Here is a 17,012-nt window from a genome sequence, read left to right as displayed (position 1 = left end):
CATCAACCCATAAAATGTATTAATATGGACACTATGGAGTCTGTGAATGGTGCCTATGAATGGCTAATTTATGGTCCTTACCTTTCCAGATCCATAGACTGCCTCCTGGGCATATCTGATGAGACACTCTTTGCAGAACAAGTGAGCATCAGCGCACTGTGTCAGTTCTTCAAATGGAAACTCCCCATAGCAGCAGCGGCATTCAATCAGCTGGCCATCCTGCAGGCAATCAAAGACACATATGAATGCCCCACATGCCACACTTCATATTTTGGTTACTTTTCTTTTGTTGCTGAGACAAAATACCTGATACCCAAAATGAAGGAAGGAAAGGTTTATTTAGTACATAATTTGTGGAGGTTTCAGTCCATATTTAGCTGGCTCCAAGGTAGGCTGGTGTGGATGAGGGACACCTGTTCATAGTGGCAGCAGACACCAAAGGTGGCAAGCAAAAAGGGAAGAGCATGCCTCTTTCCCTCCCTTAGACTGTAAGCTAGCTACCTGCCCCTGGGGAGGTGAAGCACTCACACTGCCAATTCTAGTGCTAGACAACAAACCAATCACAAACGCTAGAGTCAGCTTCCTTCAAAGCAGCCCCCCCCCCCATGACTGCATGAGGCTTTAGGGGGACATCCAATCACAGACCATAAGATTCCACCTCTGGCTGCAAAAAGACTCATGCACATCCTTAATGCAAAAGACATTTAACCTATGTCCAAGAGTTGCCAAAGTCCTAACAGTTTCAGTACTGCCGAAAAGTCCAAATCCCAAGTCTCCTTTAAGATCTAAGGCAAATTCTTAGCTGTGAGTCCCTGTACAAATGAAAAGTTAAAATACTTCCAACATGGCACAAGATAAACACTACCATTCCCAAAGGTACAAATGGGGATTCAAAGGAATGGAACCAAAGAAGTCCAAAGTCCAGCAGGGCAAATATTAAGTCCTGTAGTTTCATATGGAACATCTGAAGCTATTTGTGGTAATTTGTAAGCTCCCAAAGGCATGTGTGACTCCGCCCCTACATCAACTCTGGTAGTTGAGCTTCCACAGCTTCTCTCTTAAGGCCACTAAGCACTTCCCTTTTGCCTTTTCACCCTTGTGCTTGTGACTACCATGAATGATTGTCCCTCAGCCACCACCCTGCTCTGACCCAGCTGAATATGGACTGAAATCTCCAAACACAGTAAGCTAAATAAAGTTTTCCTTTCTTCATGTTGGGTAGCAAGTATTTTGTCCCAGCAGAGAGAAAAGTAACCAAGACACGTACCTGATTACAGGGGAGGACATGTCTCATGTCTTTACAGTCCTCCCTGCCCTTACATGCACTCTGAGGTCAAAAGTGACCTCTAGGAGCCATGAAACAACAATGAGCAGTGCTTTTCTAGCTACACCCACCTCAGAATTATGACATTAACTTATAGCTAAATGTAGTGAATATTTTACATTTTTTGTATATTCTCTGGAGCAATTCTTTGTACAAAGCCATCGTATCCATCCATTCCATGGCACTAGGGAAACTATAATATCTGTATTAAGATGCTAAATGACTATAAAAATAAGGGATAAGTGGTATGAGATGCTACCTAAAAGCTATAAAAATTGGATTTGCTCTTGTTAGGACACAGGATTGTGAGGGAGTCACAACCCAGCCCAAGCTTTATTTTAAGGACTACTGAAGCTAACTAAGGCAGCAACCTCAAGACACATACCAGACTTTAATGTCTTTATTCACTGAAGAGCCGGACCTAGTCCTTTGTCTATTCCTACTCCTGCTAGGAGGGCCACTATGCACAGCAGCACACACCTCTCAGAAAGCCATGGCCCAATGCCAGACACAGCACTTTCTTTCAACTCCAGGGTGCTTTCTGAATTCTGCATCTTCCTCTAGCAGTCTACATACTGGCTTCTCAGCAATGGTCCTTAACAAAAACATCTCCATCACTACCTTCCTTTTAACTCTGACTCAGACTGATTCTCAGACTAGCTCAGCTTTTGAAATGCCAAGGAAATGTGATTAAGGAAAAGCTCCAGAGATTACCCTGGATAAATCAACTGGGTGAAGCTCCAAAATACCTTTTGATATTGTTCTTCATTCATCTGCAGGGCAAGCAAAAAGTCTTCATGCTGTGGGATAAATAACAAAAACAAAATCACAATTTTAGATACAAATTTAGCCAAGATAACAACCCCATTCAGTATCTACTTCCATAAACATGAGTCTATTATTAGTTGGTATCTTTTCAGTTACACAGTTTGGGAGTTTAAAAAGTTACCTTAGAGTAAATATGCAGAATGAATAAGGGAAAAGACTGATACACAAACACTGCTGCAGAGCAAAGAACAGCAAAAGCAAACAAAAGACTATATGGGCAAAAGCAAGCTTGACAACATACTCTGGCTGTTGAGGCTGTGGGCCAACAGCACTTTTGTGTATTAGACACAGTACAACCACGAGGAAGGGGACTTGGCATGGAATCATCATCTTTTGCAAATCTCACCCAAAGACGCCTGGGGCAGAAACATAAACCCTTGTATGCACACACTTATTTTTTAAGGTGCTAGTCACAAAGAAAAGATCTGGGAGGGTGCTGAGGATATAGCTCAGTGCCACAGTACCTGCCTGGCAAGCATGATGTCCTGAGTTCAATTCCTGGCATCCAAAAAAAGAAACAATAAGACAAGACCAGGCCTAGGAAAAACCCCTGAATATCCATCAACAGGGAAACAATTGAATAACCTCTGCCACTGTGGACAATGGCACAAATCTTTGTGGATTGCTGGGAAATGATCACCAGGATATACTGAAGTGAAAAGAAGCAGGGCAGAGGTGTGTGCTACCTTTTGGGTAAGAAAGGGGGATAAATAAAAATACATGTGCATATACTGTATTGCATATATTGTATAAAATACATGAAAGATAAGTCAAAAACAAACAGCAAGGTTAAAATATGGAGGGAATAAGAGAACATGTCAGGGGGACAAGGCCGAAACCAGACCTGTGGATATTCTTATTTTACAAAAGGTAACACTCTGAAAGCCAGCAACACACAAAAAGGAAGACTTAATATTTCAAGTGAACAGTATAACCAGACATATCAGATGACTTTTTTTTAAGATAGTCTCACTATGTAGAGTTCAGGCTGTCCTTGAACCTTGAAGCTGATGATCCTCTGGCCTCAGTTTTACAGATCCTGGGATTATATGTGTATACCACCACACTCAACTATCAAATGACTTTATATTACAGTAATATATATATATATATATATATATATATATATATATATCTTTTCATCAGTACCAGGGATCGAACTTACAACTGCATGCTTGCAAGGCAGGTACTTATGCCACTGAGCTAAAGTCCTAGCCGCCAGTACAGTATATTTTGAGTTAGTATTTTTTTCTTTTCTTTCCTTTCTTTTTCTTAAGACACTGGGTCTTACTATGGTATGTTGCCAAAGCCGACCTAAAACTTGGGGGCTCAGGCAATCCTCCTCCTGACTCAGCCTCCTGAACAGGTAGTATTATAGATGTATGCCATATCTGGCTAATTTTATATTTTTTCTTTCTTTTTCCTTTTAATTTTACATTCTTAGTTTGATATAATCTGACAAGTTATGTTATTAAGAACCAAGATTTTTAACATTAAAAAATAAGAATTATGAGCCGGGCGTGATAGCTCACTCCTGTAATCCCAGCACTTGCGAGGCTGAGGCAGGAGGATCATTTTGAGTTCAAGACCAGCGTAGGCCAGCCTGAACTGCATAGAGAGACCCTGTTTCAAAAAGACCAAAAAAAAAAAAAAAAAAAAAAAAAGAATTACAAACATAGGGCCAAGGATGTAGCACAGCGGTGTAAGTGCCTGCCTTGCAAACACGAGGTTGTGAGTTTGAATCCTAGTACCAAAAAAAAAACAAAACAAAAAAACAAAAAAACAAAAATAAAATGAAACAGTGAAAAAACCCCAAAAACCCACCTGTAAAACAAGTTCTAAGCAGAAATCTCAGCATAAAATTCCCAGGACAGAAAATAAAGCAGTTTCAGAGAAACTTGATTCCAGTTCCAGGTTGGGGAATGCAGAAGTTGAATCTCAGTCACCCTGCCCTGCCAGAAGCAAGGTCAGGAAACTACCAGGGTCAGGACAGAGGGACTAACCTGAAGGGCTGCCATTGGCCAGAGATGGGACAATCTGGACATAAAGAAGAGTAACGACTACGATGAGCACCTAGCAGTTTGCCAATTCTTTATATACTTTTGTGAAGAGATTAGTAGTAACATTAACAAATGTGGTTAAAAATAATCATTTCAGCTGGGTGTGGTCACACACCTGTAATTCCAGCTACATGGGAAGCTGAGGAAAGTGTATTCCAAGTTTGAGGCCAGCTGGGGCAATGTAGTGAGGCTGTCTCAAAAATTTTAAGGGTCGGGGAATAAAAAAAGTGTGAGTGTATATGTAGCTCACATTCCCCGGTTCAATCCTCTGAACCAAAAGGAAAAAAAGTCACTTATTTTATTTGAGAAAATGTATGCCGGGGGCTGGGGATTTAGTTCAGCGGCATAAGCGCCTGCCTTGCAAGCAGGCAGTCGTGAGTTCAATCCCTGGTACCGATAAAAACGAAAAAGACAAAAAAAAAAAAGAAAAAGAGAAAATGTATGCCAAATAATCAATTTTGATTAACATGTTCCTGCTGGCTTAAAACACTGGCAGTACATACATGTGCCATCAGATGGCTTGCACCACTGGTAGCAGAAGTGGTACATGCACACACCACCAGCGGACCAAGCCATCCACCAGTGAGGCTCATGAGTAATGGCCTCATCATGAATGTGTTAACTGGTTTTTCTGTAAGTCATTTTTTCCAGTAAAAAATGTGTTCTGCAGTGGAGAAAAAACAAAACAAAACCAAAAACAATCCCTCTGCACAAAAAAACCCAGGTTAATTCAGTTGGTTTCCACTCAGTAACACAAGTGTCTTTGTTCAAGGCAAGCATCACTTGCCCATGTGCAACAGGAAAATGTTATGTGTGCTTTTCATTTTGTCACACAAAATACTGAAAAGATGTCTTCAGGGGTCAAAATTTTATAAAGTAGCACTTCTTTATCAAAGACAGCTTCGCGTGACACTGGCATTTAAACAAATGTGCGTGCTGGGTGATGAGGACAATCTACGCTACTGGTTTGACTCCTGCTAAGGCAGGCAGTCTCACTTTAGTTCTGTCAGTGCAGAGTCACACAGCAGAGCTAAGTGAGTAACACTTCAGCATCATCATGGCAGAGCTGTGATCTCACAGGCTCCCTTGGAGTCCTTAGGGATGTAGGGTCACACAAGAGTTGCTGGCATGGAAGATTACTGAATCCCTCTTTGGCTTTTCTCCATCAATGGAGGTTGAGGGAGGTGAAAGAGATGTTACTAATTTTCAGTGGAAATTTGTTAACAATCTTCAGTGAAAATTTGTTAGCAACCTTATTTATAAAAGTAAACATTCATCACTACCATTATTACAAAACCCAGTTTTTATCTTTCAATTTATTCAGAGACAGGGGCTTACAATGTAGTGCAGGCTGGCCTTGAGCTTGCTTATATAGCCCGGGCTGGCCTCAAATTTAGAGCAATGTTTCTGCCTCAGCCTCCCGAATGTTGGGATTACAGGCATGTGATACCATATCTAGCCAGTTTTTCTTTTTAAAAACTGTCATGTAATTAGTCTAAAGAAAAGAAAAATCTTGGAGCTTGAAATGCATTTAAGTGTGTCTGGATTTGATCCTGAGCACACCACCATCATCATCATCCTAAAACACAAAAAATAGGCTAAAACAAGAAAAGGGAAATTTTTTTTTTTTTTTTTTTTTTTTTTTTTGTCTCTTTCCTTTTTTATCGGTACCGGGGATCAAACTCACGACTGCCTGCTTGCAAGGCAGGCGATTATGCCGCTGAGCTAAATCCCCAGCCCCTAAGAGAAGGGAAATTTTAAAGGACAGTAGTTTTGGTACCAGGGCCTGATAGTGAGTGAGCTAGAACCACAGAAATATATGGCAAAAGCAAGAGCATGTCTTCCTACCTCTGCCATCTCTTTGATTTTCTGCTCATAGAACTCCTGCTCTTGCTGCACAGCTGGAAGGAGGGCACACCGGTCATAGGACCTACAATGTCGCCGCTTATTTTCCAGAAAGAACATCCTTTTTTCTATTTTGATGTCACCTAGAAGATATAGAACAATGCAAAATCATGCAGACAACTGTTTGCTAGGAACCCAAGGTAGCCACTCTGTCTCTTGATGCTCAGTCCCCCACCAAGGTACATTTCAGGGCTCTTCCTGTAACCATTCTACTCCAGAGGATATGCCCCTCATCACGCCTAATCTAGCACACACCTCTGGCCATCTTTGCCTTCTCCCCCACTCCGCTCCAACTGGAAAGCTCTCCTACGCTGTTGGCAGTGTACTGTGTGAATATAAAAGTGGTGCCTCAGCTCATGAGTTTAACTCTTTCCCCAATTTTGTTCTCAGACCGCAGTGGATGAGAACTGAACTAAACTCAATGGTTAAGTTCAATCTGGTTTGTAACCGGAATTGTAGGGAAAGAATGAAGTTTGTGAACTGAAGTATCATTGTACAGTTTATTACCCATTCTTTCAACAAGGACATTGGGTTTACGGTTATTATGAACAGAGAAGCCTGTAGCTATTCACTGGTGAATGCATATCTTTAACTTAATTGAAGGAGTGGAACTGCTAAATCACAAGATACGCTTGCGTTTAAGCTATAGAATATAATGCCAGCTTATCAAAGCTGTTCCAATTTACACCCTCCCTGTGACTATAAGGTATGCGAGTTCCAGGAGCCCTCTGTGCTAACACCTGGTGTCATCGCATTTTAATTTTGGCAACTTCTAGTAGATGTGAATGCACTGTATGTGTGCGTGTAATTTTGAAAATCATAGAAAAGCCTAAAGAGGAATAACTAGATTTACTATACTAAATAACATCTGGAATAAAGGACAGCAGAATAACAAGTATCAGGTATGTAACTGATGTTTTCAGGTTTTACATTTCCTCCACTGACTTGGCAACTTATATTCTAGGAAATCATGTTGTTCAGGTTTTCAACTGATTTATCCCTAGTCTACTCTGAATAACCTCTTGATTTTCAACAATATTTACTGTATCTCTTGTCTGGTATACTTTGTCTTTATTCTCCTTTTTTCTTATTCTTACAAGGTTTTAAAAATATAACCAGTTTTTTATTTTATGAAACTACTAAAGCACAGCTGGCTCTGAAGTCAGTTCACTGGGGCTGGAACCTCAGCACGGCTGTGACTAGCTTTGCATCACTTGGCGAGGATCACTGTGAATTCAAGACCAGCCTGAACTGGCTACAAAGTGAGTTCAAGGCCAGCCTGAATTGCATAGTGAAACCCTGTCTCAAAATGACCAAAAAAACACAGGCCCTGGGCACACACACATGCCCACCACGTACATGGAAACACAGTCTTCTGAAGATTAAAATGTCTGAATTTTGCTAGTATCAAATTTAAGAACTCTTTACCTAGCCCCAGAACATGAAGATCTTTGTTTTTCTGAAGATTTTATACTGATTTGGTTTTTGTATAATAAATGAGACTCAGGTTTTTTTCCTTATGGACAGCCAATTGCTCTAACACCAATTATGTAAAAGGCTGTTTTTCCTCCCCTGAACAATGACTTGAGTACTAAACCTTCTACTGACTGATAAATGGGATAAATAAAATGTATTAAAGCCACACAATGAGTATTATTTAGAAATAAAAGGAAAAAGCATGAATAATGCACATGGATGAAGCTTGAAAATAGTTTGCTAAATGAAAAAAACAGTTAATTCAGTTGCAAACTATATATAATATGATTCTATCCATATGAGCTGTTCAGAACAGGTAAATTTTAAGAGAGGAATTAGATTAGTGGTTGTAGGGAAACAGTAGAAGTGAAAGGAAATAGCTGTGACAACTAATGATTTCTTTCCTGGGGTGATGGAAATAATTCTAAAATTAATTGTGATTACTGTAAACTGCACACATACTAAAGACAGAATTGGGTGAGTTATAGCTCAATAAACCAGTATTGTGTGGATCATTTCTGAACTCTATTCTGTTCCACCAACACCACTCAGTCTAGCTACACAGTAAGTTATCACCAGGTAGATGATTCCCTTCACTACATCCTTTTTCAGATCATTCTGTACTGCTAACATGTACAAATACAAATAAAAAATGAAAAACACTAAACCAAACCAAACCCAAGGAAAATTGTGTAAGCCCTTCTATTTCCTTATTTTTCTATATAAATTTTTACATAAACTTGATGTCTACAAAAAAAAAAAAAACTTTGTTGGGCTATTAAAGGAAAGTACATTAAACCCATCGTTTTGGGGATCACTAACATCTTCCCTATGTTGAGTCTTCCAACTCAACAATACAGTTTCTTATCCGTTTATTTAGATCTTGAATGTCTCACACCAGTGTTTTATAATTTTTATCACAACCCAAGTCCTGTGCAAGCTTCTGGAGAGGCTATAAATGGAACTGCATTTTACACTTTGGTTTCCACTTGCTCATTGCTAGTACAGTGGCACCTCAGTACATGAACTTCCTTTCATGATTCTGGTCACAAATCGTACTAGATGAAAGCTGAATCAAATTCAGTGGTTAGGTTCAGTGTTATCTAATGGGGAAAGTTGACTCAGTTCTTGTCTAATTTAGTTTGCGACCAGAATCACAGAAAGAATTAAATTCATGAACCGAGGCATCATTGTATATACAAATGCAACTGCTTTTTGAAGATGGGTCCTACACTCCGAACCCTTGCTGAACGCACTTACCAGTCCTAGGAGTTTTCTAGGTAGACAAGACACCCATATTGAGTCGGTTTTATTTCTTCCTTTTAGAGCTACACTTCTCATCTCTCTCTCTCTCTCCTTTATTGCACTGGGTAGTAATTCCAGTACTATGTGAACGGCAGTGACGGTAAGACATCCTCGCCTTGTGCCCCACCTCAGGGACAAGCACGCTGACCACATGAACACCTGTAATGTAACCCCTGCCAGGAGTGTTAATTCCTCATACTGAGAATTTATTTTTTTCTCTGTCTCTTGTTCATCCTTGTTAGAGGTGGGTGATGTTTGTATTTTTTACTGACTGGTTTAGATTAAAAAAAAATTTAAGTCTTGCTGTGTAGTTTGTTCTGGTTGACCTTAAATATACTATGTAGCCCAGGCTGGCCTTGAATTCACAGCATTCCTCCTGCCTCAGCCCCCTGAGTGCTAGAATTACAATCACTAAGTTCTAACTCAACTTTTCATGAGAAGTCAGCATATAAAACCATGAAAAAAGAGCAAAGGTAAATTCCTGTCTCTTTTTAAGCCAAGCAATGGATAGCTTAAAAGTGCTTGGATGGAAAACAAGCTGAACAGGTGGGATTCTGGCAACAGACAAGGGATTCTTAGCTATGTGCTTACAAAAAGCTGGCAAGAAAGGCTAAGCATGTCATAAATATTAAACTTTGAAAATAAATCAAGCCAGGGTGGTGGTACACACATGCAGCCCCAGGATCTGGGAAGCTGAGGCAGGCAAATCACAAATTTCAGGGCAGCCTGGGCTACCTAGTGAGTTCAAGGCAGCCTGAATTACATAGTGAGACCTTGCCTCAAAAAAGGAAGAAAAAAAATCAAATGTATTTTATTCTTTATATTTGTTGTCCTTAAAAATTATCTAATAAAGTACAATTTAAGAATCATTGTGTAGGACAACCCACTCCTTCTGTCTCTCAGAAGCTTTCTTTTTCTCAATAAATATATTCAGCTCTTAAAATTCAAAGAGAGATATGTGGCTCAAGAGCAATGGGGTGAAAAGCCACAGCATACTGTGAGTCAATCACAGGTTGTGTTCAGATTTTAAAAGCGAAGTACCTCTTAGGCGGCACTGACCACAGCGCAGATCCAGAAGCTCACTGTTCTCCGCATCATGAGTGCAGCTAGAGTACAAGGGCTTGGACCTCACCCTTCAGAAACCCACTGTTGAGCCAGAGAAGGGCATTCAGGACAACGGAGAGGCAACAGACCCTAATCTTTTCAGAGGCACAACCTGCAACTTCAGCAGGAAAATGCGGGAGGGTACATTCTGGTCTGACAGAAAGGTGGACCATTTGCTTTCAGTGGACCACCACTGAAAGTCAGAGGCAAAGACTGTGTTGTGGTTTGTTTAAATGTCCCCTCAAAGACTTAGTCATGGAGGTAACTGAGTCTAGCATTTCTGATTGGTTTGTTGTCTAGTGCAGGGATTGGTGGTGTGAGTGCTGCACCGGTACAGGGGTAGGGAGCCAGCATGCAAAATAAAGGAGGGAAGAAGGCATGTTTTCCCCTTTTTTTGCCCTTTTTGCTTTTGCTGCTTATAGCTGCTGTGAATGACTGCCCCTCAGTTACGCCACCCTGCCTTAAAGCCAGCTGAGTAAGGACTGAAACCTCCAAAAGACTGTAGCTAAGCAAACATTCCCTTCCCTAATTTTGGGCATCAGGTATTTTGTCTCAACAATGAGAGAAAAGTTAAAGACAGTTTGCAAGACTACATACTAGGGATGCCTGGCTTCAACAGCTAGGTTAGTTTAGCTATACACTGTCCCTGCTTTCTCACCCTGTGGAGACCAATGGGAGTGGACTGCTCCACTGATTAGGAGAGGGATCTCAGGAGTCACGGGTAGGAGATGAGAATACAGACTCGGAGGACTCCAGAAATCCAAATGTTTCCTAACTCTATGCATCGTATGGCACTTTTAGGCATACTCAAAATCAAGTTTTGTCACTAAGTACACACGCAATACGGTACAAACAGAAAACAAAAAAGGAAAGGGCCTCTACTTGTGACATAATTTATGGAATAGTTGTATAAACTCTTCTTGGACATATGCGACTTGAAGGAAATCTGTTATAAAGTTCAAGTCCACTGTTTTGGGTGATAAGAGCTGAAAGGGCTTTCAGCAGTTTCATCAGCAAATAACAGTCTTAGAGGAACATGTTGCTACCAGCCATGCTTTCCAGTGTGAAAGGGAGCCCTCCTTGGTAAGTAATCGATACCAGGTTGGTACTAATGGTGCAGCCAATTCACATCAGGCCTTCAAGACTAGTCCTTGCCATGCTTAACAGTGCTCTCCCTGGTCCACGTGTGAATTTTAAGACAGCACAGGATTCCCCCACCAGGTTGTACCCAAAGAAGGGAGAAGGGAGCCAGCAACCACAACCACTTTCCAGAAACTGTACTTGTCAGCCATTGCTGGGCCTGGCTGGGGTGCCCTAAAGACAGCAGGTCATGGGACTTCCTTCCCTAGCATGGAGGTGCTGAAGCTTCGCATGTGGCTCCACACGGTTCCATTACCTTGTTCGAATTTGAAATCTATGTAAGAATACTGATTCATTTCTTTTCTCTTTTTCCTTTTTCCACTGGCTTCTGGTGATAGTTCCTGCCACTTTTTAATGGCATCGGAAAAGGCCTAAAAATCGAGAAAGGGAAAAGATTATCACCGCAAATGGAAAACAAAAATGTAAAACACAGCTAAGCTCCCAGTTTCACTCACAATGCTGAGTTCCTCCTTGCATGGTTTACCAGGATTTAGTTTGTTTGTTGGTTTTGTTTTTTGAGACAAGGTCTCACTATGTAGCTCAGTCTGGCCTTGAACTCATGGCAATCCTCCTGCCTCAGCCTCTCAAATGCTGGCACTACAGGTGTGTGCCACCATGCCTGGCTGCCTTACTAGATTTTAAAGTTACACTTTTGTACATAGTTGCAAGACTACTAATATTTACTAAGTTTTTACATAAAGGTAGACACTCCACCTTTGAACTTAGGCTGTTTGCAAGAATCTAAGAATGGAAATCAGAGAGGACCATAAATTATGTTTTACAAAAAAGCAATTAAAACATAGGTGCCACTTATCAGCACAAAATCAGACTTGAATGGAACTCAGAGTTCCTGAATAGTGGTGACACAGGAAGAGTCTCCTGAGTGGCAGTCTAAGGAAGTCATTGTTTATTTATTGCTTCTAATAGCAGGGGGAAAGCCCCACATGATATAAACATAAATAGATACTTGTCAGAATTAGCTTTAACAATGTGGTACATAAATTAAAGGAGTCTCCAAAATCTTACTTTAATAGTTATATTAGTAAGTTTTGTTACTATTCACTAAAAGCCTACCTAAGTAGAACAGAAAAAATCAAATTATAAGAGGAGAATTTCTTTTTTCTGAGGCCTGCTAGTTACATACCTCAACTCTCAGCTTTTGTACAAATTTTTCCTCTGGTGAAAGTATCTTTCTGTCAAGACTCTGCTCAAATGACAATTCTTTCCTAGTGCTCTCATGGATTGATTCACCTAATTTTAGAGCACTCATCACACTGTCCTAGTCATTTCTGCTCCTCCACCAGACTGCAAACTCTTTAGAAGGAAACTACCTGGTGGTGTGCTTCTTTTGCAGTGCTGAAGTGGAACCCGACACCTTGTGCAAGCTGGGGTGGAACCCAGGCTGCAGTGCATGCTAGCCATGCTTCTCCCACAGAGCCACGCTCCAGTACCCTCCAGAACCCTCAGGAAGGACTCAGAAAGCTCAGAGGACTTGAGAAAGAACAGGTATTCAAGAAGAGTGTTCCTTCGGGTGCTGTCTGAATATTTTCTCCTCAGCTTGTTCACACTCATAAATCAAACAGCAATTTAAGTGTTCTGAGAGTCAAGTATACAGTCTGGTAAGACTTTTAGGACATATATGACACAGTATGGTACCAGCATAAAAGCGGACCTGAAAATCAATGGAACGGAACAGAGGATGCGGAAATGACCTAGGCACATTCTACTATTTGTTCTTTGACAAAGGGATCAAAATCATACACTGTAGGAACACAGCCTCTTTCATAAATGGTTTTGGAAAAACTGGCTGTCCAAATGCAGAAGACTGAATGTAGGCCCGTATCTTTCACCATAACTAAACTAAAATCAAAATGGATCAAAGAACTCAAGGTTAAAACAAAAACACAACCTGCTGGAAGATAAAATAGGTAGAACTATTGAAATATAGGCACAGACAAGGACTTTCTGAACAGAACCCTGGTTGCATGGGAACAATACTGAAAAATCACCAAATAGGATTAAAAAACTCCTGCACAGCAAAAGAAACAAAACAAAGCAAAAAAAGAAAAGAAAAGAAAGAACCAACAGAATGGAAAGGAAACCTATAGAATGAGAAAAAATTTTGCTAGCCATTCCTCAGAGAGAGGACTAGTATCTAGTATATGTAAAGAACTAAAAAAACTACACTTCTCAAAATAAAATATACAATCAAAAAATGGGAAAAAAAACTGGCAAGTGAAATGAATAGACACTACAAAAGTACAAATGGCTAAAAAGGAACACTCAACATGACTGGCCATTAGAGAAATGTAAATTAGAACAACAATGAGAGTCCATTTTACCCCAGAAAGAATGACCAGCATCAAGAAATCAAGTAAGTGCAAGGAAGAGAAATCTATATTACTGGGAATGTGAACTAGTGTAGTCACTGTGCAAATTAGTATGCAGATCCCTCAAAAAACAGACTGGGAATTTTGTTTCCTCAGGATCTTTCTCTTTACAGAAGCACAATTCATAATAGCTAAATTTTGGAAGCGGTCTATACATCCATCAACAGATAACTGGATAAAGAAAATGTGGTTACTTATACACAATGTAGTATTATTCTGCCATCAAGTTTTATGTAGGAAAATGGATACACCTTGAGAACAGAATGTTAAATAATATAAATCAGACAGACAAACTTAAATCTTACATGGCTTCTCTTACACAAGAAACCTAAATTACAAGTAAAGAGCATAATAACAGAGAGATAATGGAAAATAAGGAGACATCCTCCTCAAATGGGCAGGGGATTGAGAGATGGGGAAGGGGATAAAAAAAGGAATTAAGATGCTTGATGTTCATGTATCAACTCCACACAAGGAATGTGATCATTATGTAACGAAAACACATACAGTATTAATAAAAAAATTTTAAAGTATCTGTGACAATGGTCACAGTTCTTTTAAGAAACACTACAATGAGTATGTTAATGCCACAAGGGCTCTGGAGCTTGGCAGTGGTTGGATTCAGAGACGGGAATAGCCATCTATGCAGAGACCAAGATAACTATAAAAGCCATGTGGCAGGAGAAATCTAAGAGGCCTAGGACATGGAGAATGAGAAGGACCTGAGAATGACCACTTAGGAGAACAGAAGTTATTATCATTGTTTAAATTAACTATTCAGTTTATTTATTTAAATAAGTTTACTGGTACAATTTAGATATACACAACGATCATACTCATCATAGGGAACAAGTACCTGGACATGATATACCTTAGTTCCTCTTCTCTTTCCTATTCTCTTTCTCTCTCCTCCTCCTTATTTACAAAGCTTTGCTTCTATTTTATCCTTTTTCCCTTCCATCCTCTACCCCTCAACTCTCTTTTCTTTTTGAACAATTACTTATTTCACAATATCTATTATATATTTCAGTTCTTATTTATACTTTCAGTCTCTCACACCAGAGATAATGCAATATTTACACATATGTGTCTGATTAAAGAGCATGATATCAAGGTCCATCCATTTGGCTGTAAATGCTTCAAGCATAGTTTAAGAAAGGTGGCACTAATCCACCAGTATGAAGGACCAAAAAGGAAGGGACCTTGTACTGTTTTTAGGATATTCCTGGTACATGGACTAAGGCATGTGATCAATGAATTGACTTAAAAGAGCCAGCCATATCTGGGTAGAGAAGTATTTTCACCCCAGTGGATGGCTCAGTTGTGTGGGTCTGTAAACCAGGCAGACAGTGGTAGGATCTAGGGCACAGGGAACAGCCAGGAGCAAGGTAAAGGGAATTCCTGGGACCATGTGAAGGCAGACAGAGCTCAGGGTGACAGCAGTGTGCAGAATGGTGGGGGGTGGGGGGAGACTGTGGGGAATGGAAGGATGAAACGACAGCTGTGGCAAGACTTAAATTAGAAAGTCAAAACACAAAAAAACCCTAACCTCCAAAGCAAATTGAAAAATGGAGGCAACGTTTAAACTCTTCAGATAAACAGAAAATTTAAAGATGTAAACATTACTTGCCTAGCAATGAATAATGCCATAGGTACAGAAAACTCAAAACACAGATTTAGCAAAAAATGTACTGAAAAGATGAGGATATGTGTGTGGTATGTGTTAAGATCTAGGTTCCCTACCTACCACAAGACAAAGCCTCAGTAGCTCTGAAAGCTGATCCGTAAAGCATGAGCATATACTCAAAACACTGAAGCAAACTGCAGAGGAAATAAGAAAAGTGTTTAGAACATCTTCTGGGCAACAGAAGAAGACACTTATAAAGGGGCAAATTACACACACTTTAGCAATCGCTGACTTTTTAACTGTGGAAATGAACTGGTAATGCTGCCTTGAGTGTTAAGGTTTTACCTGCTTCCTCTAGTTTAAATATTACTCACTGGGCTCAATGTGGTGGTGCACACCTGTAAGCCCAGCTCTTGGCAGGCTGAGGTAGGAGGATTACTGTGAATTGGAGGCCAGCCTGGGCTCCATAGTGAGTTCAAGCCCAGCTTGAACTGCACAGTGAGACCCTGACTCAAAAAAAAAAAAAAAAAATCATTAGAAATAGCACCGAGACATCGCTTTTGCTCTTTTAGTTTAAAACCAGAAAAAAAAAAAAAAAGAAAAAAAAAGAAAAGGTATAGAAATACTGCAGGCTGCATGAGGGTCACCAAGAAGACCACCTATAGGAGTCTTTCATAAATAGAGCCCAGGTGACAGCCCTCTCTGGCCTGAATTCAGTGCTGCAAAGCTAAAGAGGATGAGCTGCGAAGAGTTTTTGTAATACCATGCTGAGGACTGACTCTCATAACAGCCCTCAAGCTTAAAAATTCCTCTGTAGCACACCAAAACAGTGTGATGCCAGGAGAACCCATCTACTACAACCTGGCACAGGCTAGGCTTTATACACACAATTCTCTAGTTCTTGTCATAGCCTGCAAGGAACCCCTTCTACACTGTAAGAAAACTGCGGCCCAGCAAGTTTAAGACACTTGCTTCAATCACAGACTAACAAGTAGTAGAACAGCAATTAAATCAAATGGAAGAAGAAAAAAATATAATTAAACCTATGTTTGATGAAGATTCGAGATTTAACTATCAATTTGCAGGAAATTCAGGGGACACAGGACTAATGACACTGTATGGGTGCTGTTAGAGAAATCTAGACGTCAAAACCTACAGAATAAATAACTCGTATGTTTTCTCAAGAAACTGTAAGAAAAAAATAAAGCGAGGAGTGAGAACTCACAGGTTACAAAACACTTAAACAATACCATCACTCACCACTCCCTGTACGTGCTGTATGCCAACTAATGGCACTAAATGTAAGCAAATTCATCACGCTTTAAAAAACTGAGTGAAAAGAAGGAAAATGAGTAGGGCCAGAGATGAACCAAAAATGAGCACAAGTCAAGTACCAAGGCTGAAGGATGGGTAGACAGGGGCTTGTCATGACATACGTAAGCTGTTTATTATAAAAAATGAGAAAAATCAGGCTTGTAGAGCACATCTATTATTCTAGCACTCTGGGAAACTGAGGCAGGAGGTTGTAAGTTGGAACCGAGCTTGGACAAGTTGGTTACTTGTAGCAAAATCCTGTCTCACAATAAAAATTCAATAAACAAAATAGGGGCAAGGCAGTGCAGATGTACTTCTAATGTACTATGAAGGCCCAGGACTCACTCCTCAGTACCAAAAAACCAAAGACAAGTTCAGGAAAATGTGACCCAACCTTCACAATGAACATGAACTCCCCTGAGCAATCACAATGTTTGTGGCAGCACGGAGAGGCAGTGGTATGTGGTGTAACTCAAAGATATCTTTGGGTGTGCCATATCCTCTGTCTACACTCAACAGCTGACTGACTACAGGGCAGA

General features: G+C 40.2%; 1 protein-coding gene across 8 annotated transcripts in view; it reads right to left on the bottom strand.

Moving 5' to 3' along the window:
- Nucleotides 1-17,012, bottom strand: part of Rnf216 (ring finger protein 216) — a 163,258-nt gene that overhangs the window by 109,219 nt on the left and 37,027 nt on the right. For all 8 annotated transcript variants that reach the window (XM_063234046.1, XM_063234051.1, XM_063234053.1 and 5 more), the window contains 4 exons: nt 11,399-11,513; nt 6,061-6,200; nt 2,074-2,124; nt 82-219 (listed from right to left, as the gene is read on the bottom strand). In XM_063234046.1, coding sequence (XP_063090116.1) covers nt 82-219; nt 2,074-2,124; nt 6,061-6,200; nt 11,399-11,513 — 444 coding nt within the window. The remainder of the gene's footprint in view (nt 1-81; nt 220-2,073; nt 2,125-6,060; nt 6,201-11,398; nt 11,514-17,012) is intronic.

Source organism: Cavia porcellus, unplaced genomic scaffold (genome assembly GCF_034190915.1).
Source record: "Cavia porcellus strain 051 isolate PalLab524CR breed Dunkin Hartley unplaced genomic scaffold, mCavPor4.1 scaffold_23, whole genome shotgun sequence".
Lineage (NCBI taxonomy): Eukaryota > Metazoa > Chordata > Mammalia > Rodentia > Caviidae > Cavia > Cavia porcellus.
This window is presented reverse-complemented; position numbering and strand designations above follow the sequence as displayed.